Here is a 27,576-nt window from a genome sequence, read left to right as displayed (position 1 = left end):
ATGTCCCTTTAATTCATGAATCCTACACATACGATTTTGAATCATTTGCAAAGCTGAGAAATGGCATATAGTCCATGAATGGACAGAGAGAAGAAGGAGGCAAGAGGGGAGGGAAGAGGACACACAAACCATACCGGACACTGCATGCCTTTTCCGTTCCACCAACTGAACAATAGCTTTGTTTGAGGATTCAGGACGAACACAGTAACTGCATTATTGTCTTTTACTTGACCTTGTGTTTTAGAATAAAATCAAGAATGAATTTCAGTGAGTGAGGATATTACACTGCAGAAAGCATATTCTATTTTGGCTCACCATATTAGTTTTCTTGCATGGCTCTGCATTTTGAGACTGTCAGAATGTGTGAAATCTCAAAGACTGAAAATAAGGAGAAGAAATGATGAGCAACAACCAACAGACAGACCACTTCTGCATGCTTCCTAGTGAATGCTCATGTGAAATAACAACAACAGCAAGTGAAGAGCTTCTCTTTGAGGTATGGCTGGATTTATTTCCTCATTCTTTAGAGTAGAAAATTTGATTTTACCCACTATAGTACCCTCGTAAAAATAAAGGTGTATGTGTCTGATATGTGATTGTACTGTAGATGTCGGTTGAAATAATAAAAGTTAAATTAATAATAATAAAAAACATATGATATATAAAGCAATCTATGCATGACTACTGCTTAAATCACTGTTTTAGCACCAGTCAAACAAAATTCCAAATCTGGAACGTGACTCTTCTTACAGCACTTTGGCCTTACCAAGCAAGTATCATTACATCACAACCCGCCCGCATGTTTCCTTCTTTCTTCTGACACACATTTAGAGGCGTGTTCAAGCAGGTCACAACTCTTTTATACCTCTCTCGTATTTCCTGAAAGTCCATGTATAGCTCCTAGACTTCCCTGGGTAAGGTGTGGCCTACATCACAGTCCAGGTGATCAACACATTGGACGTAACCTACGCCTAACTGACCGATACTGTATCAGCTGTTTTGCACAGAGACAATGGCAGGGCAACATCTCATGTTGTGGATCTTCACTCTGAGTCTTTCATTTGATCCCTCAGGTAAGATACTGGATATACCAGTGGCTCTGCTTAACAATGACCGTTAAACTGATCTCTAGACTGCTATAGACTCTTAACAGCTATGGCTGACTTGTACTGACACAGGTTGAAGAGACACTTCAGTCACTTTTGAAGTAATGTTACCATTTAAAAATGTTACTGTATTGTAGTATAGCTTCAGGTTGTAGAATGATATTATAAGAGTGGAGAAATGTGTGAATTTGTTATTTCAGTACAGATATCATGTTTGTTTATATATATGTGTAGTGTAGAGTATTTGTGTTTGGACATTTAATATATAGTACTATTATTACATACATTTAATACTAACAAAAATATTATAATTTAAAAACGTCATAATGCACTGGTAACACTGTAGCGCGGGTGTGCTCAATGCATGCAGTAGTTTCAAAAGCAATGAGCACGCCTTACTTTAGTGTCATTGTAAATGTTTTGAGACTAATTCAGTGTTATTGTTAAACTGACGCTACACCGTGACTCACACTGAATATGAGTGCACCTGTTGAGTTCAGAATGTTATTTTTTCTAAAGTTAAAAAACTGATATCATTTTCATTTCTCTGAGATCTTATCTATTGTTTGGAAAAGTAAACTAGAACATGGAGCCACTGTTATGTCCGGATAAACATTAACTACAAACATTGTTAATGTTTCAGTTTCTACCACACATGTTACAGCCATTTAAAAAGAGCGTGTGCTGTTTTTTGAAAGGCAAATAAGAAAGCGACTAAATTTTCTTTAAAGCTTTAACAAAAACTTTGTCAAAAAACATATATATATATACATTATGTTTATACTCTGCCTACATCTTAAAATGACAGAAATGTGATATGTACTGTAAGATTATTGGTTGGCAACTGGCACCTAAATTAATGAATGTGTATTCGTTGAAAAATATGGAAGCATATGGGATTATTCGGGCATGTAAATCCAATGCACTTTCACCTGTTTTCCAAGAGTCAGTGTCTCTAATCTATCTCTCTCTCTACGTCTTACCTGCTGTAGTTAGTCACATTTCTAAGATTGATGGAATAAAGGTTTATGATGTGGTTCGACCAATCAGGATACATGACCTGCAAAAAAGAGACTTAAATGTAAGTTATCTATCTATCTATCTATCTATCTATCTATCTATCTATCTATCTATCTATCTATCTATCTATCTATCTATCTATCTATCTATCTATCTATCTATCTATCTATCTATCTATCTATCTATCTATCTATACACTCTAAAAAATATTCAACCCAGGGCTGGGTAACTATAGGACAGAACACATTTCTGGGTTAAAATGACACAAATAATGGGTTGTTTTAATCCAACTGCTGGGTTATTGTTAATCAACCATGTTGAAACCCAACAGTTGGGTTAAAACTAGTCTCGCATAGCCAGACCCAGTTTGTGGGCGTGACGTCTGAGGCTGAGACTAGGTTAAAACAACCCATTATTTGGGTCACTATACTCTAAAAACAATTGGTGCTAAATAGCATTTAAAGCTCCTAATAATTTTTAGTGCTATAGCACCTATAAAGCAATTTACTCAATTTTTTTAAGGTAAGTGGTTGCAATCAATTTATTTAAGCTACATTTAAACAAAAGTTTTATATTTTATTTTACTTTACTAATCTTTTTTGTTTAAATGTAGCTTAAATAAATTGATTGCAACCACTTACCTTAAAAAAATTGAGTAAATTCAATGAATCATTTTTTTCAGTGATGAAGAACTATACGGGGCTGATATAGCATCATATATGGTTCTACATAGCACAATATGGTTCTACACAAACTCTAAAATGGCTGGGTTATTTTTGACCCATAATGGGTAAATATTGGACAGAACACATGCTGGGTTAAAATTACCCCATTCTGGGTCAAAATGACCCAATGTTAGGTTGTTGTTATGCAACCATGGGGTATAATAACCCAGCAGTTTGGTTAAAATAACCCAGCATTTGGGTCAGTTTTTAACCCGGCATGTGTTTTGTCCAATATTTACCCATTATGGGTCACAAATAATCCAGCCATAGAGTGCAGGTGCTATATGGCACTTAAAATGGTTCCCCTATGAGCTAGTGAACCACTTTTAGTGCTATTTAGCACAATTTGTTTAAAGAGTGATCTATCTATTCTTTTTTGTATAAAACTGAATTAGTTTCTGTTTCTTGCAGTCAAGACCTGACACAATGAAATACGCTATGACAGTGGGTGGTAGAGACATTGAAATGCATCTTCAGAGAAATGAGTAAGAGTCTCATCTTTGTCATCACTTTTATAAAATATCTTGTGATGTACAGTTATGCAAGTTTACAAATATAGCAACCCGCAAAAACTTCCTTTATGTCCCATACAAAGCAACAGGCATTACACAAACACTGTTGTTTACACATTATACAATGACTTTTGTTGGGACTTATGTGTGTTACTCAACAGTGGTCTACTGACAGATGAGTACAGTGAGAGTCACTACACTGAAGATGGGACTCTTGTCACAACCACGCCTGAGGATCTGGTACGTGATATAGGGACTACAGTAGTTCTTAACCTGGGGACCAGAAGATTGTGCCAGGGGGCCCCAGTTTTATGACATTTTATAAAATACATTAATTTATCAAAAGTTCTGTGTAATTAAAAGAAAAGACTAATAACCAACAGTACTACATTGTATAATTTAATTTGTTTTGTTTAATTCAAATTTAAAGTTTTAGAATGTTTCATGTCATACATTTTCTTTGGGGGGGGGGGCACAAACATTTTGAAAACATATTTGAGTAATATACAGTACTGCGCAAAAGTCTAGGCCACCCCCACCAGACTTGTTGTTTTAGAAGTTTTAATGCCCATCCATATTTATTTTTCAATCTATTTTATTAAGATACATACAGAAAATACAGGAAATATGTACAAAAAAATAAAAAAATAAATTTGCAGGACTAAACACATCTTGAGCGTTTTTAGCAGAATGAACTAAAAAGACGAATTTCTTTAAAATTTGAATTTAGGATTTAAAGGTGGAGTGCACGATGTTTGAAAGCCAATGTTGATATTTGAAATCACCTAAACAAACACGCCCCTACCCCAATATAATCTGGACCTTCTTTTAAAAGACCAGCCCCACACACTCGCAATCCGGCAAGGATGTCAGTTAGTAGATACGCTCCTTACTGCTGATTGGCTATAAGTGTGTTTTGGTAGTCGGCCCATCTCCTTTTCCAAAGCGTTTTTCAAACATTGTGCACTCCGCCTTTAATTTTATTTAGGTTTAAGAGATCCTGCAGTTTCCTGCTATTGCTCAAGTGGAAGGGGAGTTTACCCTAAAAACTTCAGTTTACATTTTTATACAGTTTTAATACTATATACACATTTCTTGTATTTTCTGGATGTATTCTATAAAGAGACTAAGAAACAATTATATATGATCACTATAACATTGCAGAAAAACTAATCGAAATGTGGCATGGTGGCCTAAGACTTTTGCACAGTACTGCAAACTGTAGGCTATATGGTATGTTTTTATTACACATATTATGCAAAGAAATGTGAGAGATTATGATTTTATTCTCTTTCCCTTTAACAGGATTTATGTTACTATCATGGGAAAATAGTGAATGACAGCGACTCATCGGTTAGCATGAGCACCTGTGATGGACTACGGTAAAACTTCAATAATTTCTTCTGGAATTTATAAATATCACAAATTGTTTTCTGTAGTGCACCATTTCTACACATTTTTAACAGTATTCAAATATTTGAATGATCTAACTATAAGAAGAATATAATTGTCAGTATACTATTTCCGTTGTGTGTTTTTTCATTTTGTGTAATTACAGCAATGCAATAGGCCTACCCTTTGTTGCTACATAGATGAAAGTAACAATCACATGTTGTTTTCTTACAACACATTACACATTAGAATCACATTAATATATCGTGTTTTCACAGAGGATATTTCCAGACAGCGGAGCAGAGGTTTCTGATTGAGCCATTATCTGAAAACACTGACGGCGACCACGCCGTCTTTAAGTATGAGGACATAAAAGAGGACAAACCTGCAGTTTGTGGAGTCACCAACACTAGTTGGGATGAGAGTCAGGATGGCACTCCTCCACGCATCAGCAAATCACGTTCTCGTTCCTCAGTACGTTTGCATGTTTATTAACAATATTTTAATAGTAATCGGGGACACTGGGTAATGTCGGATAAATATTTGATGACGAGTGAAAATTACAGCAAACAGGAAGTACAAAATGTCTCAAATTAATCTTAAATCATAATAAATCAAAGTGTTGAAATGTTTTAACAACATAATTATTATGCTTTTCCTGTTTAGGGCCCAACTTTGTTCCAGCAACAAAAGTACATTGAGTTGTTCGTTGTGGCCGACAACAGGGCGGTAAGAATGAGAAGTACAAGATTGCGACAAACAACAATACCAAAAAAAATTTCTTATAAATGAATTATTTAACCTTTATAAATCACTGGTTTGCCAGAATACATGCTTATGCAGCACTTTCTGTTTAGAAATTTGTCGATGCGTTCAAATCTCTGAGAGAATTTCCGGTGTGTCAGATAGTTTTATGCGTTATGTTCCATGAATGATTCATCCTGTTACTATTGTTCCCACAGTTCAAAAAAATGGACAGCGATCTCAACAAGTTGAGAAACAGGATATTTGAAATCATCAACTTCATCAATAATGTGAGTCACTGAGATCATTCTGTACATGCAGTTAAAACACTCTAAAAATAAATGCTGAGATGTTTCAACCCATTGTTGCGTACAATATGGACAAACCCAACAGATACAGAAAACCATTTAAAGCAGTGGTTCTCAACTTTTTTTACTTACTTCAAGCCCCCCCCCCCCCCTCCGTTCCGTTGCCCACAACAATATTTGAAGCCCCCATTCTAAATAAAATATAAAAATAAGAAATATATTGATGTCTGGTTGTTTTAGCTTATTTTATTTTTTTTAAATACATTTAAACCATCTTGAGGCTCCCTTGGAAATATGTGGCCCCAGCCCCCTGGTTGAGAAACTATGGTCTGTGATTTAAGGAAAACACCACCGCTTCTTGAATGTGTAAGCATTTAGCCTAGCCCCATTCATTCCTATGGCAGTTATGCAAATTTGAAAGCCACGCCCACTGGAGGGGAACAATCCAACCGTCTCCATTGACTTTGTAAGGCGAGAGGCTGCCTCCTTGTCATTTCTGGCTTATAACAAAAAACAGAATAATGCCTAAAAGCTGCTTTGTGACAAGATGTACAGCTAACAAGCCAAAAAAAAACAGAAATAAGTTTTTATAAGCTGTCGAGCCGTAAAACCCAGCCTTTAAGGAGAAAAAAGTGGATCACTGACTACGTTTGCCTCTAGTTGGTGCGCTTCTTCTAATAGGAGCACTATGAAAAGTTGCTTGTTTTCACTTTTGTGTCTTTAAATGCTCGATTTTTGGGGTCAACAGCTTATAAAAACTTATTTACAGATAAAACTTAAAAACAGAATAATGCCTAAAAGCTGCCATGTGACAAGGTGTACAGCTAACAAGGCATAAAACCAAGAAATAAGTTTTTATAAGCTGTCGAGCCGTAAAACTCAGCCTTTAACTCTTTCCCTGTCAGCATTTTGAAAAACGTTGCTAGCCAGCACCAGCATTTTTCATGATTTTCACAAAAGTTTAATGCCTTCCAGAAAATGTTCTTCTTTAAATATATAAACATACAATATATCAAGTGAAATAACAGACCCTCTGCTTTCAAAAAAAATAACTGTTTCATCCTACCTTTATTAGTTCTCTTTTTATCACATCTCAAATATGGGTATGTTTTTTCAAAAACACCACTTTTTCAGCAAAAAGCTGAGATAATTAAATTTTTGCAAAGGACTTTTGATAGAGATCAGAACCAGAGCAATCTTTAAAACATACACAGAGTTCTTTCTCTTTCACGTGAGGCGTTACTTCTGGGTTGTAAAAGTTGCAGTAATAGCGATAAGATAATAGCGGTATTGCGGAAAGCCGGAAATTCTTGTTATTGGCAGGGAAGCGTTTTCTCTTAATTGACGACGAGATAACTCGTCAATGGCGGGGAAAGAGTTAAGGAGAAAAAAGTGGATCGCCGACTACGTTTCCCTGTAGTGGGTGCAGTTCTTCTAATTATGACGTGCTGCGCTCTGTCTCTATACTTACTCGTGCAACTACTCATGTAACAGTCTTTAAATAGGGAAAACATGGAAGTGTTTGGTGGCTTCTAAATTCATTCCTGTTTGGAGCCATAGGAATGAATGGGCCAAGGTTAAATGCAAACACATCATAATGCGCTGTACAAAGATTAAAAGTGCACGCATTAAAAAAAAATAGGTAAGTATTAATTTGTCTAAGTTGAGGTAAGAACATAGTAAAATATTGGTGTTTTCCTTTAAATATTGTTTTTTTACACTGTCAGAAAAAATTGTTAAAATATGTACCCCAGCTGTCACTGGGGCTGTATCCTTTTTGACCTTTTTTTTTCGTTAACAGTGTTAGAAACATGGGATGCATAAGCATTTGCACAAGCTGGACCTCACAGTACACATCTACATAACTAACCAAAACTGTTTCTACTGGCTATGCAGGCTTATAAAGAAATCCAAACATTTGTGGCTCTGACTGGGTTGGAAGTGTGGACAGACACCGATAAGATTGCCGTATCCTCTGTTGCTGGAGCAACCTTGGATGGCTTTAGCAAGTGGAGGAACAGTGATCTCATGAAAAGACGACGCCATGACAATGCCCAACTTCTCAGGTCAGCTAAGATATAAAGCACAGAATCAGTTTAAAACATCTCTTTGATCTGCTTAGTTGATTTAAAAGCTTTCAAAGCATAATTAAAAGATAATAATTACGCCTCATTTTCCGAATGTAATCCAGTCGGACAGGTTGCAAGATTAAAAATTGATTTTTGTTGTCTCTCAGTGCTATTGATTTTGATGGAGCGACTGTGGGCCTAGCTTACATTGCAACTGCGTGTGGAGGTCTTTCAACGGGGATTATACAGGTGATTCAAAAGTCATAAACATATTATTGGGGAAAATAGATCACCCCACCAATCATGCGAATGCAATGTTAGCAAAAAATTAAAATGTACAGAAAAAAGTGATTTCAACATAGCAGAGGAAGCATAGGAAAGGAAAATGTGTTTGTGTATTACTAAGGAAGCAGACACCACAACTACCCACCACACTCTCTCCATATATGGTGTGTTTGCATAATAAAAGTTCTTGTTTGGTTAATTGTGGTTTATTGTGTTAAATGTCGCACTTCCTTGTTCTAAGCTTTTAATTCTGTCCAGGAAACCACCCCTTTACAGTTTCTGTAAATTCATAGTCAGTCAGAGTCTTGACTAAAAAATTATTTGTGACTTTTTATAACACATTTTTCCTTTCCAACCTCACAGGATCATAATGCAAGGGCCATAGCTGTTGGTGCTACAATGGCCCATGAGATGGGTCACAATCTTGGCATGAACCATGACACCAACATCTGCAGCTGTACTGAAAAAACCTGCATCATGACACCCGCTCTCAGGTACATCCAAGGCAATCACAGAGATCCAAAACAAAACTTAATTTATAAATCGATACATTTATGTCAATGTGTTTTTATTTTATGTAACCAGTGGCACCTGGTGACTTCTCTTACGAGGGGCGCGAATTAAAAGAAACTTAACATTAAAGGGACACTCCACTTTTTTTGAAAATATACTCATTTTCCAGCACCCCAAGAGTTAAACATTTGATATTTACCTTTTTGGAATCCATTCAGCTGATCTTCAGGTCAAGCGGTACCACTTTTAGCATAGCTTAGCATAATCCATTGAAACTGATTAGACCATTAGCATCGTGCTCAAAAATAACCAAAGAGTTTCGATATTTTTCCTATTTAAAACTTGACTCTTCTGTAGTTACATCGTGTACTAAGACCTGTCAAATGGTCTAATTAGATCATACTAAGCTATGCCAAAAGTGCTACAGCCAGACCCGGAGATCAGCCGAACGGACTCCAAAACAACAAAAATCAAATGTTCAACTCCAGAGGAGCTGGAAAATGAGCATATTTTCAAAAAAAGTGGAGTGACCCTTTAAACTCTGATTACACATGTAATTAAGCGAGTATCTGGGTCTCCTTTATCATAAACCGCTTCGAAGCCTCTACCGCATTCACTTATTTTGACATGATGCGTGATGCACATAGGTTCACATGATCTTGACATGACGAGCTAAATACATGTTTTGTCAAGATTTGCATTGTGTGGCCTCGAAAAAGAAGTCACCGGCCGCCACTGTATGTAACCAACACTGTGGTTGACCATGAGTTTTCAGAGAGCCTTGAATCGTATATCACCAATTCATCTCTCTCAGCTATGTCATCCCTCAACACTTCAGCAGCTGTAGTACTGGAAACTTTGAGCAGTACTTGAACACCAAAAACCCAGAATGTCTTCTAAATGTGCCCAAAGCCAAAGATTTGATTCAGCCTGCAGTGTGTGGTAATGGGTTTGTGGAGAAAGGAGAAGAATGTGATTGTGGAACATTGCAGGTAAACAGGATTGGAGATCATGAAAACTGACATATTGCCTATAGCGGCTGAGAGAAAATATAAAAAATGTTGGGCTAAAATAAGTTGGGTTGTTAATTTAACCCAACAAATGGGCAAGCATGGCCTATATTTAGCCCATGCTTTACTTAAGTGTCCCTAGGTATAAATGAATTTCTTCTTTCAGCCAAACACAATCAGAGTTATATTTAATAATATCGTTGCAAAGAAATGCAACTGCGATCCGTGATTTTTCTCACAAACGAAAAATACATTTTCAGAATGGTATTGAAAACCCTGCAATAATCTTCAGATTAGGGCTGCAACAACTAATCGCTAAAATCATTGATAATGAAATTCATTGTAACGTATCAATGTGACATCACATGCTCCAGCACTGTTGGACAGCGCGGACACAAATTTGCTTCATATAGCACAAGCTGTGCGCTTATAGTTAAAGTCAGGCAATTTTTCTCCATTCAACGGCAGCTGTACGTTTATCAGGCACTTCTCCTTCTCACCTGCACAAACAGCTTGCTTAAAAAACAGAGCAGTGTTGCCAGGTCTTCTGAATTGGGATACTTTAAACCGTTTCCGCAGGTTGATGTTATTCTGTGTGTTAGAGATGGAAGGATTTGGTTCATTAGTTGTTGGTATTTGGGATGTGAATAGTCATTGGGAAAGTTTTAAAGAGCACCTATTTCGTTACTAAAAGCAACGTTATTTTGTATATTTGTTATAATACTATGTGTTCACGTGGTTTATGGTTCAAAAAACACATAATTTTTCACATACCATACATTTTTGTTGCTCAAGATATCACTGCCTTCCTCAAACACTCTGATTTGTTATAAAGCTCATTGTTTTCTGACAAGTGTCCCTGATTGGCCAGCTTAGCAGTACGTTGTGATTGGCCTGAATACCTCTGTCGTCTTTCGGAAATGTGAAGCTCCTTACCATGTTTTGAAGATTAGCTCACAACGCGATTTTGCGAGTTAATATCGTCTACCTTATTAATCTGAGCCAAATCTGAGCCAGAAAATGCAGATGATCAAGTTGATTGATCAACTTTACCTGTGCGGCTTCAGCAGGACATAACAGATTTGTAAGGTAATGATACTAAAACATTAAAATCATGTTGCATTTGTGATTGTAAAATCGACAAACAGCAAGCGCTACTCTGCACAGCACAAAATTCGTGTTTGAGTCATGGTTTAGTCAGTAGTTAATTCTTTAAATATGAAAACATAGACCACAGGCTGTATTTCAGAAGCAGGCGGAATTATGATAATGACCGTCATGTCCACGTCAACAGGCCCAGGAAGTAAACTGTGGTTTACAATCCGTGTGTTTGTTGTAGTCCAAGAAAAGAGAATTGCGTTGCAAACAATAGCTTGCGTCATTTTTTACTTTGGGATTTTAACGTTTGCATATCGTTGACATGTACTAATACACACTTACACTTTGTGAATCACATAATAGTTGCTTTTTAAATAGCCATTGGGATGTTTTTTACACGGATCTGGCAACCCTGACAGGACAATGACGGAAGCAAAAGCACAAAAAAACTGGTTAATAAAGGTTTCATTTCGTCCTTTAACATAAGTGATATTATATTTGTTTCATTGTTGTTGGGTTTTCATAAAAGTGTAAAGAACCACAAGCATCCATTTTAAAGTAAATGGGAAGTTTTTATTACTGTAACAACCCATGCATATCACTTTCATATCATATGGCTTATTCATTTTGTTATTAACGGTTTATATAAATTTCATCAAGATCCAAGTTTAAGATTAAATGAGTTTAATAATCTGTGACTAAATGTATTCACCAGCACATCCCTGAAGACTAATTATTTTATATTTTGACATTTAAAGATGTTTTACAATTTAAAAGCTGCACAAACTTAAAGTAAAAAAGTAAAATTATTAGTGCTGGGCAAAGATTAATCACGATTAATCCCATACAAAATAAAATAAAAAAATTTCTTGCATAATAGATGAGTGTGTGCTGTGTGTAATTATTATGTATATATAAATACACACCCAGCACTAAAAATTATATTAGTAAAACTTAGTTAGTGTGTGGCTTTTGCAATTTTAACGAACACTTCTACATGCGAATCCGCTAATTTAGTGCCTTATTTAGCTATAATAAGGGGAAAATCGTATTAAATAAATGTTTTTAATCCAATAAGGTTGATTAATGGAAAAAAATATTGTCTGATTAATCGATTATAAAAATAATCGTTACTTTCAGCCCTACTTCTGATTTGAAGATTAAGCACTCGTTTTTAATGTTGCACTTTAATTATTGCATATTTACTTACATGTTAATTGTGGACATATTATGAAAAGTTTAGAAGTATTGGAGATACAACATGATGAATCCAAATATTTTCTTTCATAAGACAAGTATAGGCAATTCTCGACAGGAATGTTTTGAGCTTGCATTCTTTAACAAGAAAATAACACCAGACGTGATGTTTTGAGATAAGATACGCAATATACAAATTCTTGTGGTGCTCTGTGAAATCTGGTAAACAGACATGACATGTGTGCAGATTTGTGTATACATGCACTCATATGGATTAAATAAAACAGGATGGGCTGCTTGCTTTGACAAGTGAACTACTTCCCAAAAAACCTCTCCAAATTCTAAGAACCAAAACAAAAGAAGACCATTTATTATGCACACACCCAATGTGTTCACATATATAAACAAATGTGGAAAACTAAATAGATGTTGTTATTTCAAGACAGCTAATCTTTGTCTTTTTGTGTAGGAGTGTACAAACCCATGCTGCAATGCGACCACCTGCAAATTGTCAGAGGGCTCACAATGTGCAGCGGGAGAATGTTGTGACAGTTGTAAGGTAAGATCTGAATCAAGTAGAGCAAGTATGCAAAATTTTATACACCTACACTGCTATATGTAAATACATTTTTAATTTCTCAGATAATGTCACCGTCACATATGTGTCGTCCGGTAAACAATGAGTGCGATCTACCCGAGTACTGCAGTGGAAAATCAGCTGAATGTCCTGAAGATGTCTTTACAGTCAATGGACTCCCTTGTCTGAATGAAAAAGGCTACTGCTATAACGGACAGTGTCCGTTAAAAGAAGACCAGTGCGTTAAAATGTGGGGTCCGAGTGAGTATGCCACTTAGTCCGTCCATAATGCAACTAAAATTTGATTTTGGTTAAATTATTAACGCTTCTGCTTTGTTAACTAAAGCTGCCACAGTGGGTCAAAAATATTGCTACGACCAAAACACAAGAGCGCAGTACTATGCCTACTGCAAGCGCACTGCTGATCAATATATTGGATGCCAGAAACAGTAAGATTTCACATTCTTCTTTCCATCCATTAATCCATGCAGATAACTAAAGGTATGACTGTTTCATCCAATAATAATTTCTCTAGAGATATCATGTGTGGAAAACTTTTCTGTGAAAATGGCAATGGAAATCCCAATTACGGACGCCAGGCACAATTCAAAAATTGTAAAGCCACTTTCTACAGCAACCCTGACGAAGATTATGGACAAGTTGACACTGGCACCAAATGTGAGGATGGGAGGGTAAGAGCCATTTCCAGTACACATCAAATTCATTACAATTGTAATATATAAGGTAGTTTTTTTTAAGCATCAGACAACAATTTTCCAATCCATGTCCATTTATCTCAGGTTTGCAGCCAGAATGAGTGTGTTGACTTAGAGACGGCTTACAAAGCAACCAACTGCTCAGCCAAGTGCAAAGGACATGGGGTAATACTTTAAATACTGTATGCTACTTTTTAAAAAATGTACACATTCTCCCTAGTAATATAACTTAACAATTAAACCTTTGATGTTAAAGCAGTCATTGCATCGTACATGCATATGTTACATGCATTAGGCTAAGCGTGAGTGTGTGTACATTACAGGTGTGTGATCACAGACTGCAGTGCAGATGTGAGCCTGGTTGGTTGCCACCAGACTGTGATACACCAGTATCAAGTGAAGGCTTGTCTCCAGGTAGTACTACTATACAGCGAATGCTTTCAAAACATCAGTTTTGCTATTTAACACTGACTTGCACTGTTTGCACTTTCAGCTGCAAAAATAGCCATCGCTGTGATTGTCTGTCTACTGGTTGGGATCATTCTGATTGGGCTGGGCGTCTTCCTGTTCAAACGGAGACAGAGAAGACCAACTAGGTATGAGTGCAGACAACTAACTCATACGTGTGTAATACTATGTGGATAAAACAAACTAAATGAATGCCATTGCTTTTTAGTAGCCTTCCAACCCATGGGAAAGCTCATGTAGTCGACATTCCCAGCTACAGCCAACAGAGACTGATGACGCCTGACCTGAAACCAACAGCAATAAACAAAATCTATTTATCCATCTATCTGTCTGTCTGTCCGTCTATCTATCTGTCTGTCTGTCTGTCTGTCTGTCTGTCTATCTATCTATCTATCTATCTATCTATCTATCTATCTATCTATCTATCTATCTATCTATCTATCTATCTATCTATCTATCTATCTATCTATCTATCTATCTATCTATCTATCTATCGTATCTATCTATCGATCGTATCTATCTATCGATCGTATCTATCGATCGTATCTATCTATCTATCAATCTGTATCTATCTATCAATCTGTATCTATCTATCAATCTGTATCTATCTATCAATCTGTATCTATCTATCTATCTATCTATCTATCTATCTATCTATCTATCTATCTATCTATCTGTATCTATCTATCTATCTGTATCTATCTATCTGTATCTATCTATCTGTATCTATCTATCTGTATCTATCTATCTGTATCTATCTATCTATCTATCTATCTATCGATCTATCTATCGATCTATATGTATCTATCTATCTATCTGTATCTATCTATCCATCTATCTGTATTTATCTATCTATCTATCTGTATCTATCTATCTATCTATCTGTATCTATCTATCTGTATTTATCTATCTATCTATCTGTATCTATCTATCTATCTATCTGTATCTATCTATCTATCTGTATCTATCTATCTATCTATTAGTATCTATCTATCGTATCTATCTGTCTGTCTATCGTATCTATCTGTCCGTCTATCGTATCTATCTGTCCGTCTATCTTATCTATCTGTCCGTCTATCTTATCTGTCTGTCTGTCTGTCTGTCTGTCTATCTATCTATCTATCTATCTATCTATCTATCTATCTGTCTGTCTATCTATCTATCGTATCTATCTGTCCGTCTATCTATCGTATCTATCTGTCCGTCTATCTATCGTATCTATCTGTCCGTCTATCTATCGTATCTATCTGTCTGTTTATCGTATCTATCTGTCTATCTATCTTATCTGTCTGTCTGTCTGTCTGTCTGTCTGTCTGTCTGTCTGTCTGTCTGTCTGTATATCTATTGTATCTATCTGTCTGTCTATCTTATCTATCTGTCTGTCTATCTTATCTATCTGTCTGTCTATCTTATCTATCTGTCTGTCTATCTTATCTATCTGTCTGTCCATCTTATCTATCCGTCTGTCTGTCTGTCTGTCTGTCTGTCTGTCTGTCTATCTATCTATCGTATCTATCTGTCCGTCTATCTATCGTATCTATCTGTCTGTTTATCGTATCTATCTGTCTATCGTATCTATCTGTCTGTCTATCTTATCTGTCTGTCTGTCTGTCTGTCTGTCTGTCTGTCTATCTATCTATCTATCTATCTATCTATCTATCTATCTGTCTGTCTATCTATCTATCGTATCTATCTGTCTGTCTATCTATCGTATCTATCTGTCTGTCTATCTATCGTATCTATCTGTCTGTCTATCTATCGTATCTATCTGTCTGTCTATCGTATCTATCTGTCTGTCTATCTTATCTATCTGTCTGTCTGTCTATCTTATCTATCTATCTATCTGTCTGTCTGTCTGTCTATCTGTCTGTCTATCTATCTATCTATCGTATCGTATCTATCTGTCTGTCTATCTTATCTGTCTGTCTATCTTATCTGTCTGTCTATCTTATCTGTCTGTCCATCTATCTATCTTATCTGTCTGTCCATCTATCTATCTATCTATCTATCTATCTATCTATCTATCTATCTATCTATCTATCTATCGATCGATCGTATCTATCTATCGATCGTATCTATCTATCTATCGATCGTATCTATCTATCGATCGTATCTATCTATCGATCGTATCTATCTATCGATCGTATCTATCTATCGATCGATCGTATCTATCTATCAATCGTATCTATCTATCTATCGTATCTATCTGTCTGTCTATCTATCTATCTATTGTATCTATCTATTTATCAGAAGAATTTAAATGATTATAGTATCAGGCTGCAACATAACAAAATTGAAGTAAAGAAGGTCTGGATACTTTATGAGTATCATTACATGTCCTTAAACACTTATCCTGCTTATATGATATATGACCAATGAATAAAGATTATACGATATGCGATCATAACAGCATATTTATAATATTGTTTTAGATAATCAAGCCTTCAGCTCCTCCTCCACCTCCACCTGTCTCAATTCCATCCAAACCTGTACATGATGACTTCAGAACAGCCCGACAGGTACTGTAACACCCTGAACTCTGCAGGATGTGAGATTTAACATTTGAATCAGTATTCAACGCAACTGGGTTCATGTTTGGGCAGCAAGGATTATTCAACAATTTAAAAGTTAAATCAGCAAAAACATCTGTAACATCTGACCTCTTTCTTCCTTAGGCCCTCAGACCTCCTCCTCCTGCTCCTCCAAGGGTGTGATGTCTAGCGTCTGTCAAACTACATGCATAGCACAAGCACTTTAGATAGTCATTCAATTCAGATTCTGCAGAATTATTACAAGTGTTTGAAACAGACATACAGAGGCTTAACCATTTCAAGACATCAAGTCTCTCCGGGAATACTTCACAGGTTTAAAGGGACGCTCCACTTTTTTTTGAAAATATGCTCATTTTCCAGCTCCCTTGAGGTAAACATTTGATTCTTGCCGTTTTGGAATCCATTCAGCTTATCTCCGGGTCTGGCGCTATTACTTTTGGCGTGGCTTGGCACGATCCATAGAGTCTGATTGGTCTATTGGCATTGTGCATAAAAAGTAACCAGTTTCGTTTTTTCTATTTAAAACTTGACTTTTCTGTAGGCACAATGATATTACGTAGTGCCCGAAAATAGTCCCCTGCTATTAAAAGATACTACTGGGACTATTTTCGTCTGCTGCGTCATATCACTGCGCCTCCTGCAGCCATGTTACGGCAGCAAAGTCATTGATTATTACGCCAGAATGAGAGTATAGTTTCTAGCCATATCTGCCTAGAAAATCACATCTTTTAATTTTCACAATGTAACTACAGAAGAGTCAATTTTTTTTAAAATAGGAAAAATAACGAAACTCTTTGGTTATTTTTAAGGCACGGTGCTGGTGGTCTAGTCGGATTCTGTGGGTTGTGCTGAACTGTGCTGGGGGGGGTAGCGCTAGACCCGGAGATCAGCTGAATGGATTCCAAATGAGCATATTTTCAAAAAAAAGTTCTTTAAAGAAAGAAGACATTTTAATGATGCTTTTACAGCATGCAGAAGATCGTCTTTGAGTCTCAGAAAGACATTTATTTGTGTTTTTTTTTTTCATTTTTATACTTTTTTGATATGTTTTTTATGTGAATATGTACAGTTTTTTTGTAAATGAACCTGACTTCTGTAATGATAAATTTTATGATTTGCCAATCCAACACTAAACAGTGTTTCTATTAAAATTTTAATTTTGTGTCATCAATGTGGTTTTAGTTTTTATAGAAACACAAACATAATGCTACAAACTGCGGGATTATGTTTTTATGGTTCAATAGACCAATGCACGCGTATTTTGGCAACAGAAGTGGTGTTGTTCCCCATTGGTTCTAACGTGTTAGCAACTCAGAAAGTTTATTAAAACGGTTTCCCAGCATCAAAATGTCTGATTGTTGCATTTGGTTGCACTAATATAATATACTAATACATATATATGTATCTGGCCACTTTATATTTGGTAATCTGCTAACGTCTTCTATCCACTCCACTATAGTACACGGATCTGGTAGCTGTGTTGAAAAAGTTGATATGTCAACGTATTATTAAAATAACTTTCTCTGTCTGTGTTGCTTTACTGCCGATTCTTGCCATACTTCCGTTGCCAAACTGCGCACGCATACGTTGCCACATCATCGTGTACAAACAGTAAAAGGGTCTATTGATATTACCATACAGAATGTTTATAAAGATAACAATTGAAGATGTATTATTCACTGCTGTGATTGTATTTGAACTTCGGGGGTGTGCACACCAAAGTTTTTACACCGGCATATTTTTTTTATTGTTTTCAATAAAAGGGGAGCGCTTTTCAAAAAAGCCAGCAGCAGGGTTTTTTTTGTGCTGAAAGCCAGCGCTTTGCGTTTTTTCCGCGCTCAGCGCCAAAAGGTGAAAAATATTCAACTTTGACGAGCTGAGCTGCCCAATCACAGTGGAGGAGGGGCGGGTTAAAGTCACAACAACCAATCGGCGTATCGTTCAATGACTGATAAGCAAAGCAGAAGTATCACAGCAACCAAAGCACAAAAAAGCAAGCAGTCTTCTGACAAAAAGTTGCAAGTCAGTGTCCGGTGTCGTTTTCAGCCAGGTTTGAGATAATGAACAAATATTCTCAGAGCGTATTATATGTTTATCAAATACCTTTGCTTCATATCCGCTTCATATCAGCGCAGAAAAAAACACCAGCTTTTCTTTGAAAAGCACCCCACACTGTTAGACCTCTTATTGTATATATGAGGTAACTCACTAGCAACGTGTTGCCAGTGACTTACTGTAACTGCTCCATGACAGTACCATAACTGTACATGTTTTTACAGTATAATACCCTTACTGTAACCTAGTTTTAAAAAATATATTGCCTTGAGGGGGAATCGAACCCAGGTCACCCGTGTCATAGGTCCATATCACTACCACAGTGCCACAGAGTAACTAAATAAAAGTTACTCACTACAAAAATAAAAGTTATATGCTTTATAACACTATTTTATTCAACTACAGTAGCACTACTGCTGTTGTTTTGCAGCAGTCTACCGCAAATTCAAAACATACAGTAAATCACTGTAAATTAAATGTTAATACCCATAATGCAATGCATATTACAGTAATGAACTGGAAAAGAATATGATGGTATTTTACTGGGCATTTTATGGTAAGTAACTGTAGAAATTACAGTTAAGTCTAACAGTGCACTTCCATTGAAAACATGCACTGGCCGCTGTGTGCGCACCCCTTAAGTGCACAAAAGATTAATTGGATGAATTACGACGTGCAATGTGCAAAACGACCATGCATCACATTTAGGCCGTTTCTCAATTCGAATACTGCGGAGGTTGCATATGCAGGCTGCACACGTCATCAAGCCTGATTTAAGTTACCTAAGCATTACATTTCAAGTCATAAGCATATTACTATAATTTACAATTAACTTAGAATAATAGTTAACTTTATAATTGTTAATATTCTGAAATAAGACTGTCTTCTTGATCAAGTATGAACTGTAGAAATGCGACCTCTGGAGGCTGCAGCCAGATCCCTGTAGCTTGGACCTGGATACAACTTGCTTGTGGCAGTAAAATGTGTGGTTCAGTTTCTTCATTCATACACGTTTTATCATTTGCAATGTTGTAGTTGCATCTTAAGTGTAAAATTTTGCATTTGTATAGCATGTCTTTTTTAAGAAGTGGACATTTTTACCACAAAAGCTTCCATGCACTTAGAGGGGTTTGCCGGTAAAGACAGTTAAATTTGTTAAATTACAATGAAATGACAGCAGTGACTTTTGTGAAAATAAGGCATTTCAATTACTCACTAATACAAATGCTTATCTACAAGAAAACATGTCAGATGCACTTAGAGGGTTTTGCATCTGAACTCTTCATTTATTAATATCCAAATGGCATGCTATTGTAAGAGATACACACAATCATGCAGCGTTAAATTACATTTAGAGTATATATATTTTTAAAGAAAAATAGGACCAATGCAGTCATTTTCAAAAATCAATTTAAATAATACATAAAAATATCAAGAAAATATGGTAGCTTTGAATTACATTTCCTTAACAAAAGACTAGCTCAATGAAATCCAGTTTTTAATTCTGACTTGGTTCTGTCAATGAGTTTGTAAAGGCCCTAACAATCTAATTTTAGCTCTTTAACATTATGAATAATCAGGAATGCAAGAAACATCTTGTAAATAAAGACCAATACTTGATGTTACCAGTATATGCTGAACTAATACCAGATTTCTTTACACAGAACCTCTCACACCATTCAAAAAATAAAAAAGTACGGCCTTTGATCAGCTGCTTAATTTATTTGACTTTAATTGGTATCAGTTGTAATACATGCAAATAAATGTAACATCATCTGTGACATCATCATGACTGGCATTTATAGTGCCTGTGTGCAATTTTCCCTTTAGAGTCCATAGACATACTGCATTGATTTGATCCTGCAAAACGCACACAAACTTCAGGAAATATTATATGTTGGTAGGCTGCACTGTAATCACATGTTTATTTCGCTCTGTTAAAGCTATGAGTTCATACATCTAGATGGGACAGCATAACATATTGGTCATATTAAATTTCACTTTCATAAAACGAAAAATAAAAAAATGCCTTTTATAAGTGTGATCCAACAGGATCAATCTAAATAAACCACAGAAACATTACAATATTAACTGTCGTCTAAAATGTTGCACATGACATTTCAACTCAATCCAGAAATCTGTCATGTGCAGATTCATGTCTTTATAATGAAATGGGGTGCCCGCTCACGTGCATACTGTAGCATCAGACGTTCAACATCCTCGCAAATCATGATCCGCTTTAAACCTGTAGCTCTCAAAATTGTTAACTGGTAAATGAATAAAGACACTGCATGTGTGGATTAATGCTGTTCCTCTGAGGTCACCTCAAAGAAAAGGAACGAAGTCAGGACAGTTCTTCATCTTAACAGAAGGTGGAGCCATACCACAACTTTTCCGAAATTTTAAAACAAACCATCACGTAAAAATTCCCACCCCCAAAACCTCACGTAGTGTTACGACTCGAACCACAAAGTCACTTTGTCAAATATATATATCAAGTTTACATGCTTTGTTAATGGCACAAACCAGGTAAAATGGTCTGTATGAGCAATACCAGTTAGTTTGCTCTGTCCCATTTTTTAGTGAAACACTTCATATACAGTTTATGGCCTGTATAGGACAACATTTTTAAAGGGACAATAAGACTTGCTGCTTTAGAGGTAAATGCAGGTGTTGTCCATTCAAGTTGGCCTTTTGCTGCATTTAATGCCATATTTTACAAAAAAAGCAATGAAACCATTTATAATCTCACTATTAAACTTTGGCTTGAGCAAGTACAATTTCAAAATCCCAAATCGTCCAACGCTGGCCTTATAGAGATATACTAAAAGCACTCACTGTAAATACTAACAACAAATAAGACTTTTTTGTTGCATTAAACAAAAAACTAATCTTTCATCTTTTTACTAAATATAGCAAAAATATGTGTGGCAGAAAAGAACAGGGGCGTTGAAATCTCTGCCGAACGATAACCACAAAGATACCAAAATAACTTAGACACTAAATGCATTTTGACAGTGCTTTCATAAGACTTGTTTCATGTTTTACTCGCACAAGCAAAATCAAACACAAATTGTATTTAGGATCGCTGTCCCCAGGCAAAACTCAAGTGCTGATTTTTTTAGACCAAATATAAATGCCAGTTTAAAAGCCAAAACAAACACATTGAACCAAAAGCTACTAACATTTTCACATTTGAATCTTAGTCAAAATTGAAGAGATAAGGAAATAATATTCAAGAGTTTAGTTTTACTTTCATAAATATAAAACTTTTTTTCAGTTTCAGTTTTCCCTTAGCTTTCAGTTTTCCTTTCAGCTAAATCCCTCAAAGACATATTTATTGATAACACACACATCAGTATATTCAGTCAAAGAATCCCTTGCCAAACATCCAACATTAGAAAAACAGGATTAACTTGATCTCCTGATCAGTAAAGCATCTGAAACCCACACATCTGTTACAAAACTGTAGTTACTGTACAGTTTAAAAGTTGACACGTCATGATTGATTAACTCTTTTTTGCACACTTTCAAATGTTCACTCATCTTTAAAATGTTGCTAGCAAGTACATCTAAACATTTCATGTAATAAATAAAATCTTATGTTTGTACTTAGTTGTCAATGATCTCTCTCTTATTCCTCTCCACATCCCGAGGCCTCGTCTGCAGGTTCCAGCAGTTGAGTGGACTGTCTCATGGAGAACTTAGTACAGAGAGAGGAAATGCTGCGGTGGAGAGGAAAAGTGCAAAATCTTCCCTTACGCTTTCCCATCCGTGCCATTTTTCTCATTGACAGTGTTAACTGCGGTACCGTCGGGTTTTTTGCCGTCCTTCCGAGGAGGCATCCTTTCGTTTATTCGATCCAGGCCGCGAGCTTCTTCGAAGTTGCGGATCTTCCGTGTAGGAGAGAAGCCTTGGATGGCTACCGGGAAATGAGTGAAGGAAAACAACACGGTGGTGAAAAAGAGAACTTTTGTTGAAGGATAACTCAACTCCCAAAATAAAAATGTATTAATTATTTACTCTCCCCCAAGTCATTCAAGGGGTTTATGTCTTTCTTTCTTTTTCTTCAGCTCAATACAATTAGATATATATTAAATATCCCGTCTCTTCCTTGATTCATAAGAACATTGGCTGGGGTTTCAAAATGAACAAATGTGCATCCATTCATCACAAAAGTAATCCACATGACCCCAGTGGGTCAATAAATGTCTTATGAAGTGAAACGATAAGTTTGTGAGAAAATTTAAATAACATTTTGAGCTTTTTCGCAATAGTGTATGTCATAGTTCAACCCCCCCCCCTTGTGTAGAGCACCCCCAAAACAAAATTTGTGACAAAAACATCTCAAACTTAGAATTTAAATTAAACAAAACAGTAAATGATATAGATGTATTGCTCTTGGTTTTTCTGATGTTTAAAGGGCCCATGGCACAAGAATTTTTTAAGATGTCAAATAAATCTTTGGTGTCCCCAGAGCACATATAGTGAAGTTTTAGCTCAAAATACCATATAAATATTTATTATAGAGTGTTAAAATTGACACTTTGTAGGTGTGTGAAAAATGTGCCATTTTGGGTGTGTCCTTTAAAATGCAAATAAGCTGATGAAATTCAATCACCATTGATCACAATGATGGTGGTTTGTTGCAATTAAAACTCAATTGTGCTTTTCTCTGCATTAATGGGAGTGCCGTGGTTGGATAGTGCAGATTAAAGAGGGGGTATTATTATGATAAGAGATCCTTATAACATCATAAGGAGAGCCAAATTTCAACAACCTATTTTTTCATGTGCTTGTAGAGAATGGTTTACCAAAACTAAGTTACTGGTTTGATCTTTTTCACATTTTCTAGGTTGATAGAAGCACTGGGGACCCAATCATAGCACTTTAACGTGGAAAATCAGATTTTCATGCCATGGCCCCTTTAATAAATTTATAATGTACTTCATAAAATGTCATAAAACCGGGGCATCATATCGCCCCCTACTTTGAGAACCACTGGTGAAGAAATGTATAAAACAATAACAGTTCTAGATACAAATATGGCGGACGTGAAATCTCATTTGTCATCAAATGTGTCAATAAAACACATAGTCACAAGACATGCGAAAACCAATGAGATTTCATGCTTTTTCATGCCCCGTATGGATGATGTATTCTTGTAGGCCAACCCGGGGCACTGGTTCTCTCGCCAGACAGCCCATTCATTTTTCCATAGACTTTAGGATTATTACAAAAAATAAGCTCTTTGTTAAACAAAAGTTAAACACTTAAACGTTTGTCCAAGAAGATAATCTTCACAGATAAACACAACTTTTATGATTTTTTAAGTCTAAATGCATTTACTAGAAATAAAAAATAAACAAATTTAAACTTCAAAATTAACAAAAGTTGTGTCATAAACTTTTGTTAAACAGACTTTTGTATTATAACAAAAAATAAGCTCTATGGAAAAACTGAATGGGCTTTTTAGCGAGGGAATCAGTGTCTTGTTAACTTCCAGGGTTGGCCTACAAAAATACATATGAGTTGTTATTGTCTGTTTTCATTACATACGCGTCTTAAAGGAACAGTATGTAGGATTGTGGCCAAAACTGATATTGCAATCACAAAACTTGTGGCTAAAACCGGTACTGCAATCACACAACTGGTGGCCAATACACAACATAAACATCAGTTGAGGGCTGCAACTTCACTTTTTAAATGACAATATCCTGGCCGGACCACTGTTCTCAGTGATACAAGTATTTGAAATGAAAATGATTTCTTAATGTTTAGTGACATATCAGGGCCATTTTATGATTAATTGATATACATTTCTTACATACTGTTCCTTTAACTATGGCTAAAAAACTCAAAATATCAATCGTTGTTCCTCACAAACCCATCGCTTCACCCTAGAAAACATTTATTAACTCACTAGAGTCACAGAAACCACCTCTCTGATGCATGGATGCACCTTGTGGATCTTTAAAACACTGAACCCAGCTATTATAAAGAAATAATGAGCCAGGATATTACTTAATATAACGTTGATGTCCGGCTGAAAAAAACCCATACATGTTCTTGGATGACACAGTGATGAGTAAAATGTGATAACTCCACATTTTAATTTTGGGGTGGAGTTACCTTTTAAGTTTTAATGCTGAGCTCAACAAACATTTAATGAACTGATCTGAGTATGGGATGGTTAACAAACTGTGCTAAGCTTTTCAAACACCATCTATGACAAACAACAAGATCAGTAGACCAAACATTTAACAAGAATGTCTTATGGACATAAAAGAAACAAACAGAATGCCACGCACAACACCTACAGTCTACTTTATATCATGCCATGTATCCAGTAAATTAGTATAACAGTTTTACTGCCACGGAAAATATAGGACATCATTAGCAAAACAGGGTCAGCACGTACAGGAAATACAAAGGGTGGCAATAAATGTAATAATCAAAAAACTTCAACATTTACTTCCACTTTTTTTTCAGACAGAAGACAAATTATATGACAAAGCTGCTATATGTAAATTTAAGAACATTTTCAATGACCTTTAAAATGGTGACCCTGGACCACAAAACCGTTCATAAGTCGCACAGGTATTTTCAGTAGCGGGTTTTTTTGGCACGGGCGAACCAAGGCATTTTTTATTAAAGAGTAACTAAACCCTAATCCAACTTTTTTTAGTTAATGATCTGTAAGAATGGGGCTTTATTAGTGCTGTTTATTGGTTTTAGTAACTTTTTGACTTTTGGATATAAAGGGCCCTATTTTAACGATCTAAGCGCATTGTCTAAAGCGCACAACGCAACGTCTAAATGGGCGTGTCCGAATCCACTTTTGCTAATTTAACGACGGGAAAAATGTTTTTTGCGCCAAACGCATGGTCGAAAAGGGTAGGTCCTATTGTAATGGGAGTATTTTGGGCGTAACGTGCAGTAAACCAATGAGAGACTCAGCTCTCATCCCCTTTAAAAGCAAGTTGCGCTGGTCCTATGTCTAATCCCTATTTAGATGACGGACTTTGTAAACTGAAAAACTAAGCGGAGGTAGAAGATCCCCAGTTTAAGATTAATGTTCAATAATTGTGTTGTTTTTCACTTGTATTGAAATTGTTATTTTTTTATTAAAACCTTTAAAACCCGTTTTCTTTTAGTCACGGAAGTAAAAAGCAGGCTTTTAATTGCTTTAAATGTATGGCTATCCAATATCATCAAAAAATAATTTACAAATATGTAAGATAAGGTTTGTACTCTAAAAATACTTTATTTGTAACAAACAGGAGATAAAGAATTTACAAACGGCTCTATGTGCGTTTCAGCACTTTGGACAGCGTTTTTTTAGCAAAGAGTTTTTTTTTAAGCATTACTTAAAAATGTTTCTCATCTCACCATATCCACAGGTACAGAGTCATCATATACAATAAATCCGTGAGGTAGCATTAAAAAAAAAAAACATTTAAAAACAGACGCATTTGTTGAAAGCAAAGCATTTATTTACTTACCAGGCTGCAGGTGAAGCAGCTCTTTGCGCCTTCTAACGTCTCATAATTAGTCCTCATTTATGTCCAAGAGACTCAATAATAATCTTTTACATTCAATCCTTTAATCTTTCATATTTAAAAGCATTTTTGTGCTGCTGCGCATTCATGTACTTTGTGATAAGCAAACCCGCGTTGTCCTCCCGTTTATAGGTGCATTTTACTAATGCGCTCTTTAAATAATATAAAACACATTGCCTCAAAATAGCAACGTGCCAACAATGCGCCTGAACACACCTCATTTTCAGACCAGAACGCCCATGGGCGCAAAAGGGGGCGCAAATGCATTTGCTATTTAAACAACGCGGCGCTAAACGTGAAAATTAGGGTGGAAACTATCGAAAGACACTTGCGTCGCGCATTGCGCTGCATTGCGCCGGGTGTAAGATAGAGCCCAAAGTGTTTCAATACTACAATATATGGAGTGCTGCCCTCTTCAGGTTGAACGGTGGCTACTGCAGTTGAATTTTCCTATTGGATGTTGGGTCCAAAAAATACCTTGTGGCGCAAGCAGGTTCAAGCTCACCACGCCCTTGTTACGATCTCACCACACACTTGGTACGAGCTTAGCTCGTCCCCTCTATCTCCGTTGGGATCTGCCCACTTTTCTTGCATTTTTCAAATATTGCCAGTGGGTGGAGTCAGGCTATGAACAGGGGTTTAGTTACTTTTTAAACATGAGGGACGGCACGAGCACTTTATCATTAGTAATGTTTCTTAATTTGGACAACTTTAAACGCAATTTTCTTAAAAATCCCAGAATCCAGATTTTCAATAGTTATATCTTGACCAAAATAACTGGCCTAAAAAAACATATATCAATGGAAAGCGTATGTATCCAGCTTTCAGAAAAAAATATAAATCTCAATTTGCACATTTATTCAATTAATTTTTTTTTAAACTGGTTTTGTGGTCCAGGCTCACATTTATGTATTTGGCATGTATTGACGCTTTTATCCAAAATGTATACATTTGATCTATACATGTTTATATCAGTATGTCTGTTCCCTAGGAATCAAACCCTTGACCTTTGTGCTGCTAACACAATGCTCTACCAATTTAGCTATAGGAACACTAAAAAAATAAATAAAAAATGCACTATTGTGACATTGTATACAATTTAAAGCACTGATAAATGCCATCATATTTTGACTTTCTTACAGAATGCAATGCCACATATATTAATTTCTGTGTGGAAATACAAGAAAACAAATGCCGAAAATGAAACCCATATTCAAACAAATAACATGCAAAAACAGGAAAGCTGATTCTTGCACAACCAGCAGGTTTATTAAGTCCACTGGCATTTTTTTACAACACGGTGCAATTGCCAAGGTGAATCATGACTGGTTCCAGTTGAAAGAGCAAACACAACATACCCATTCAGCCCGAGTTCAACTTGCTGGATTTTAGTATATTCTATAACAACAATACTCATTTTAGTATCCATCTTTGAAATCAGGTCAGTGACTTTAGTGTCTTGCTTTGGCACACTTAACATTCTGGGCTGTGTCTGTTTGCACAACAGTTCAAAGCCTCGGGCAAGAGTGTTACGCGTGAACAGGAACAGACAGTCTTAGGAGAGCACGGTCATAACAAGATTAGAATCTGAAAATACACGACTGAGGGAGGTCTTGGCCTCTCCTCCAATGAGATTGCAGTATGGGAATTAGCCAGCTCTAGCCGGG

General features: G+C 36.1%; 2 protein-coding genes across 5 annotated transcripts in view; one reads left to right on the top strand and one right to left on the bottom strand.

The window, feature by feature from the left end:
- The first annotated feature begins 102 nt into the window (after window positions 1-102).
- Window positions 103-17,459, top strand: adam28 (ADAM metallopeptidase domain 28). 3 transcript variants are annotated; one of them, XM_073860948.1, is made up of 23 exons: window positions 103-496; window positions 887-1,073; window positions 2,099-2,187; window positions 3,263-3,336; window positions 3,525-3,603; window positions 4,669-4,745; window positions 5,034-5,229; window positions 5,422-5,484; window positions 5,718-5,789; window positions 7,704-7,873; window positions 8,044-8,125; window positions 8,525-8,655; window positions 9,489-9,666; window positions 12,449-12,538; window positions 12,622-12,817; window positions 12,903-13,005; window positions 13,092-13,248; window positions 13,357-13,437; window positions 13,596-13,686; window positions 13,766-13,868; window positions 13,949-14,043; window positions 16,177-16,259; window positions 16,416-17,459. In XM_073860948.1, exons 2-23 carry the CDS (start codon window positions 1,013-1,015, stop codon window positions 16,452-16,454), a joined length of 2,310 nt encoding a protein of 769 aa, XP_073717049.1. In that variant the 5' UTR covers window positions 103-496; window positions 887-1,012; the 3' UTR covers window positions 16,455-17,459. The 3 variants fall into 3 exon arrangements, with proteins under 3 accessions (XP_073717049.1, XP_073717048.1, XP_073717050.1); XM_073860947.1 differs by lacking the exon at window positions 103-496 and having other exon boundaries at window positions 764-1,073; XM_073860949.1 differs by lacking the exon at window positions 103-496 and having other exon boundaries at window positions 774-1,073; window positions 13,952-14,043.
- A 2,590-nt stretch (window positions 17,460-20,049) lies between these two features.
- The window catches only part of ppp3cca (protein phosphatase 3, catalytic subunit, gamma isozyme, a), a 51,896-nt gene continuing 44,369 nt past the window's right edge, over window positions 20,050-27,576 (bottom strand). For both annotated transcript variants that reach the window (XM_055199213.2, XM_055199214.2), the window contains one exon: window positions 20,050-22,269. In XM_055199213.2, coding sequence (XP_055055188.1) covers window positions 22,106-22,269 — 164 coding nt within the window. In that variant the 3' untranslated portion in view covers window positions 20,050-22,105. The remainder of the gene's footprint in view (window positions 22,270-27,576) is intronic.

This window comes from Misgurnus anguillicaudatus, chromosome 22 (genome assembly GCF_027580225.2).
Source record: "Misgurnus anguillicaudatus chromosome 22, ASM2758022v2, whole genome shotgun sequence".
Lineage (NCBI taxonomy): Eukaryota > Metazoa > Chordata > Actinopteri > Cypriniformes > Cobitidae > Misgurnus > Misgurnus anguillicaudatus.
This window is presented reverse-complemented; position numbering and strand designations above follow the sequence as displayed.

What these genes read in the sequence shown, in the direction of transcription:
- adam28 (XM_073860948.1), top strand. Translation starts at nt 1,013, where the DNA reads ATGGCAGGGCAACATCTCATGTTGTGGATCTTCACTCTGAGTCTTTCA. An exon ending in AGCACCTGTGATGGACTACG is followed by an intron (nt 4,746 to 5,033) that starts GTAAAACTTCAA and finishes GTGTTTTCACAG; the next exon opens with AGGATATTTCCAGACAGCGG. An exon ending in GACAATGCCCAACTTCTCAG is followed by an intron (nt 7,874 to 8,043) that starts GTCAGCTAAGAT and finishes GTTGTCTCTCAG; the next exon opens with TGCTATTGATTTTGATGGAG.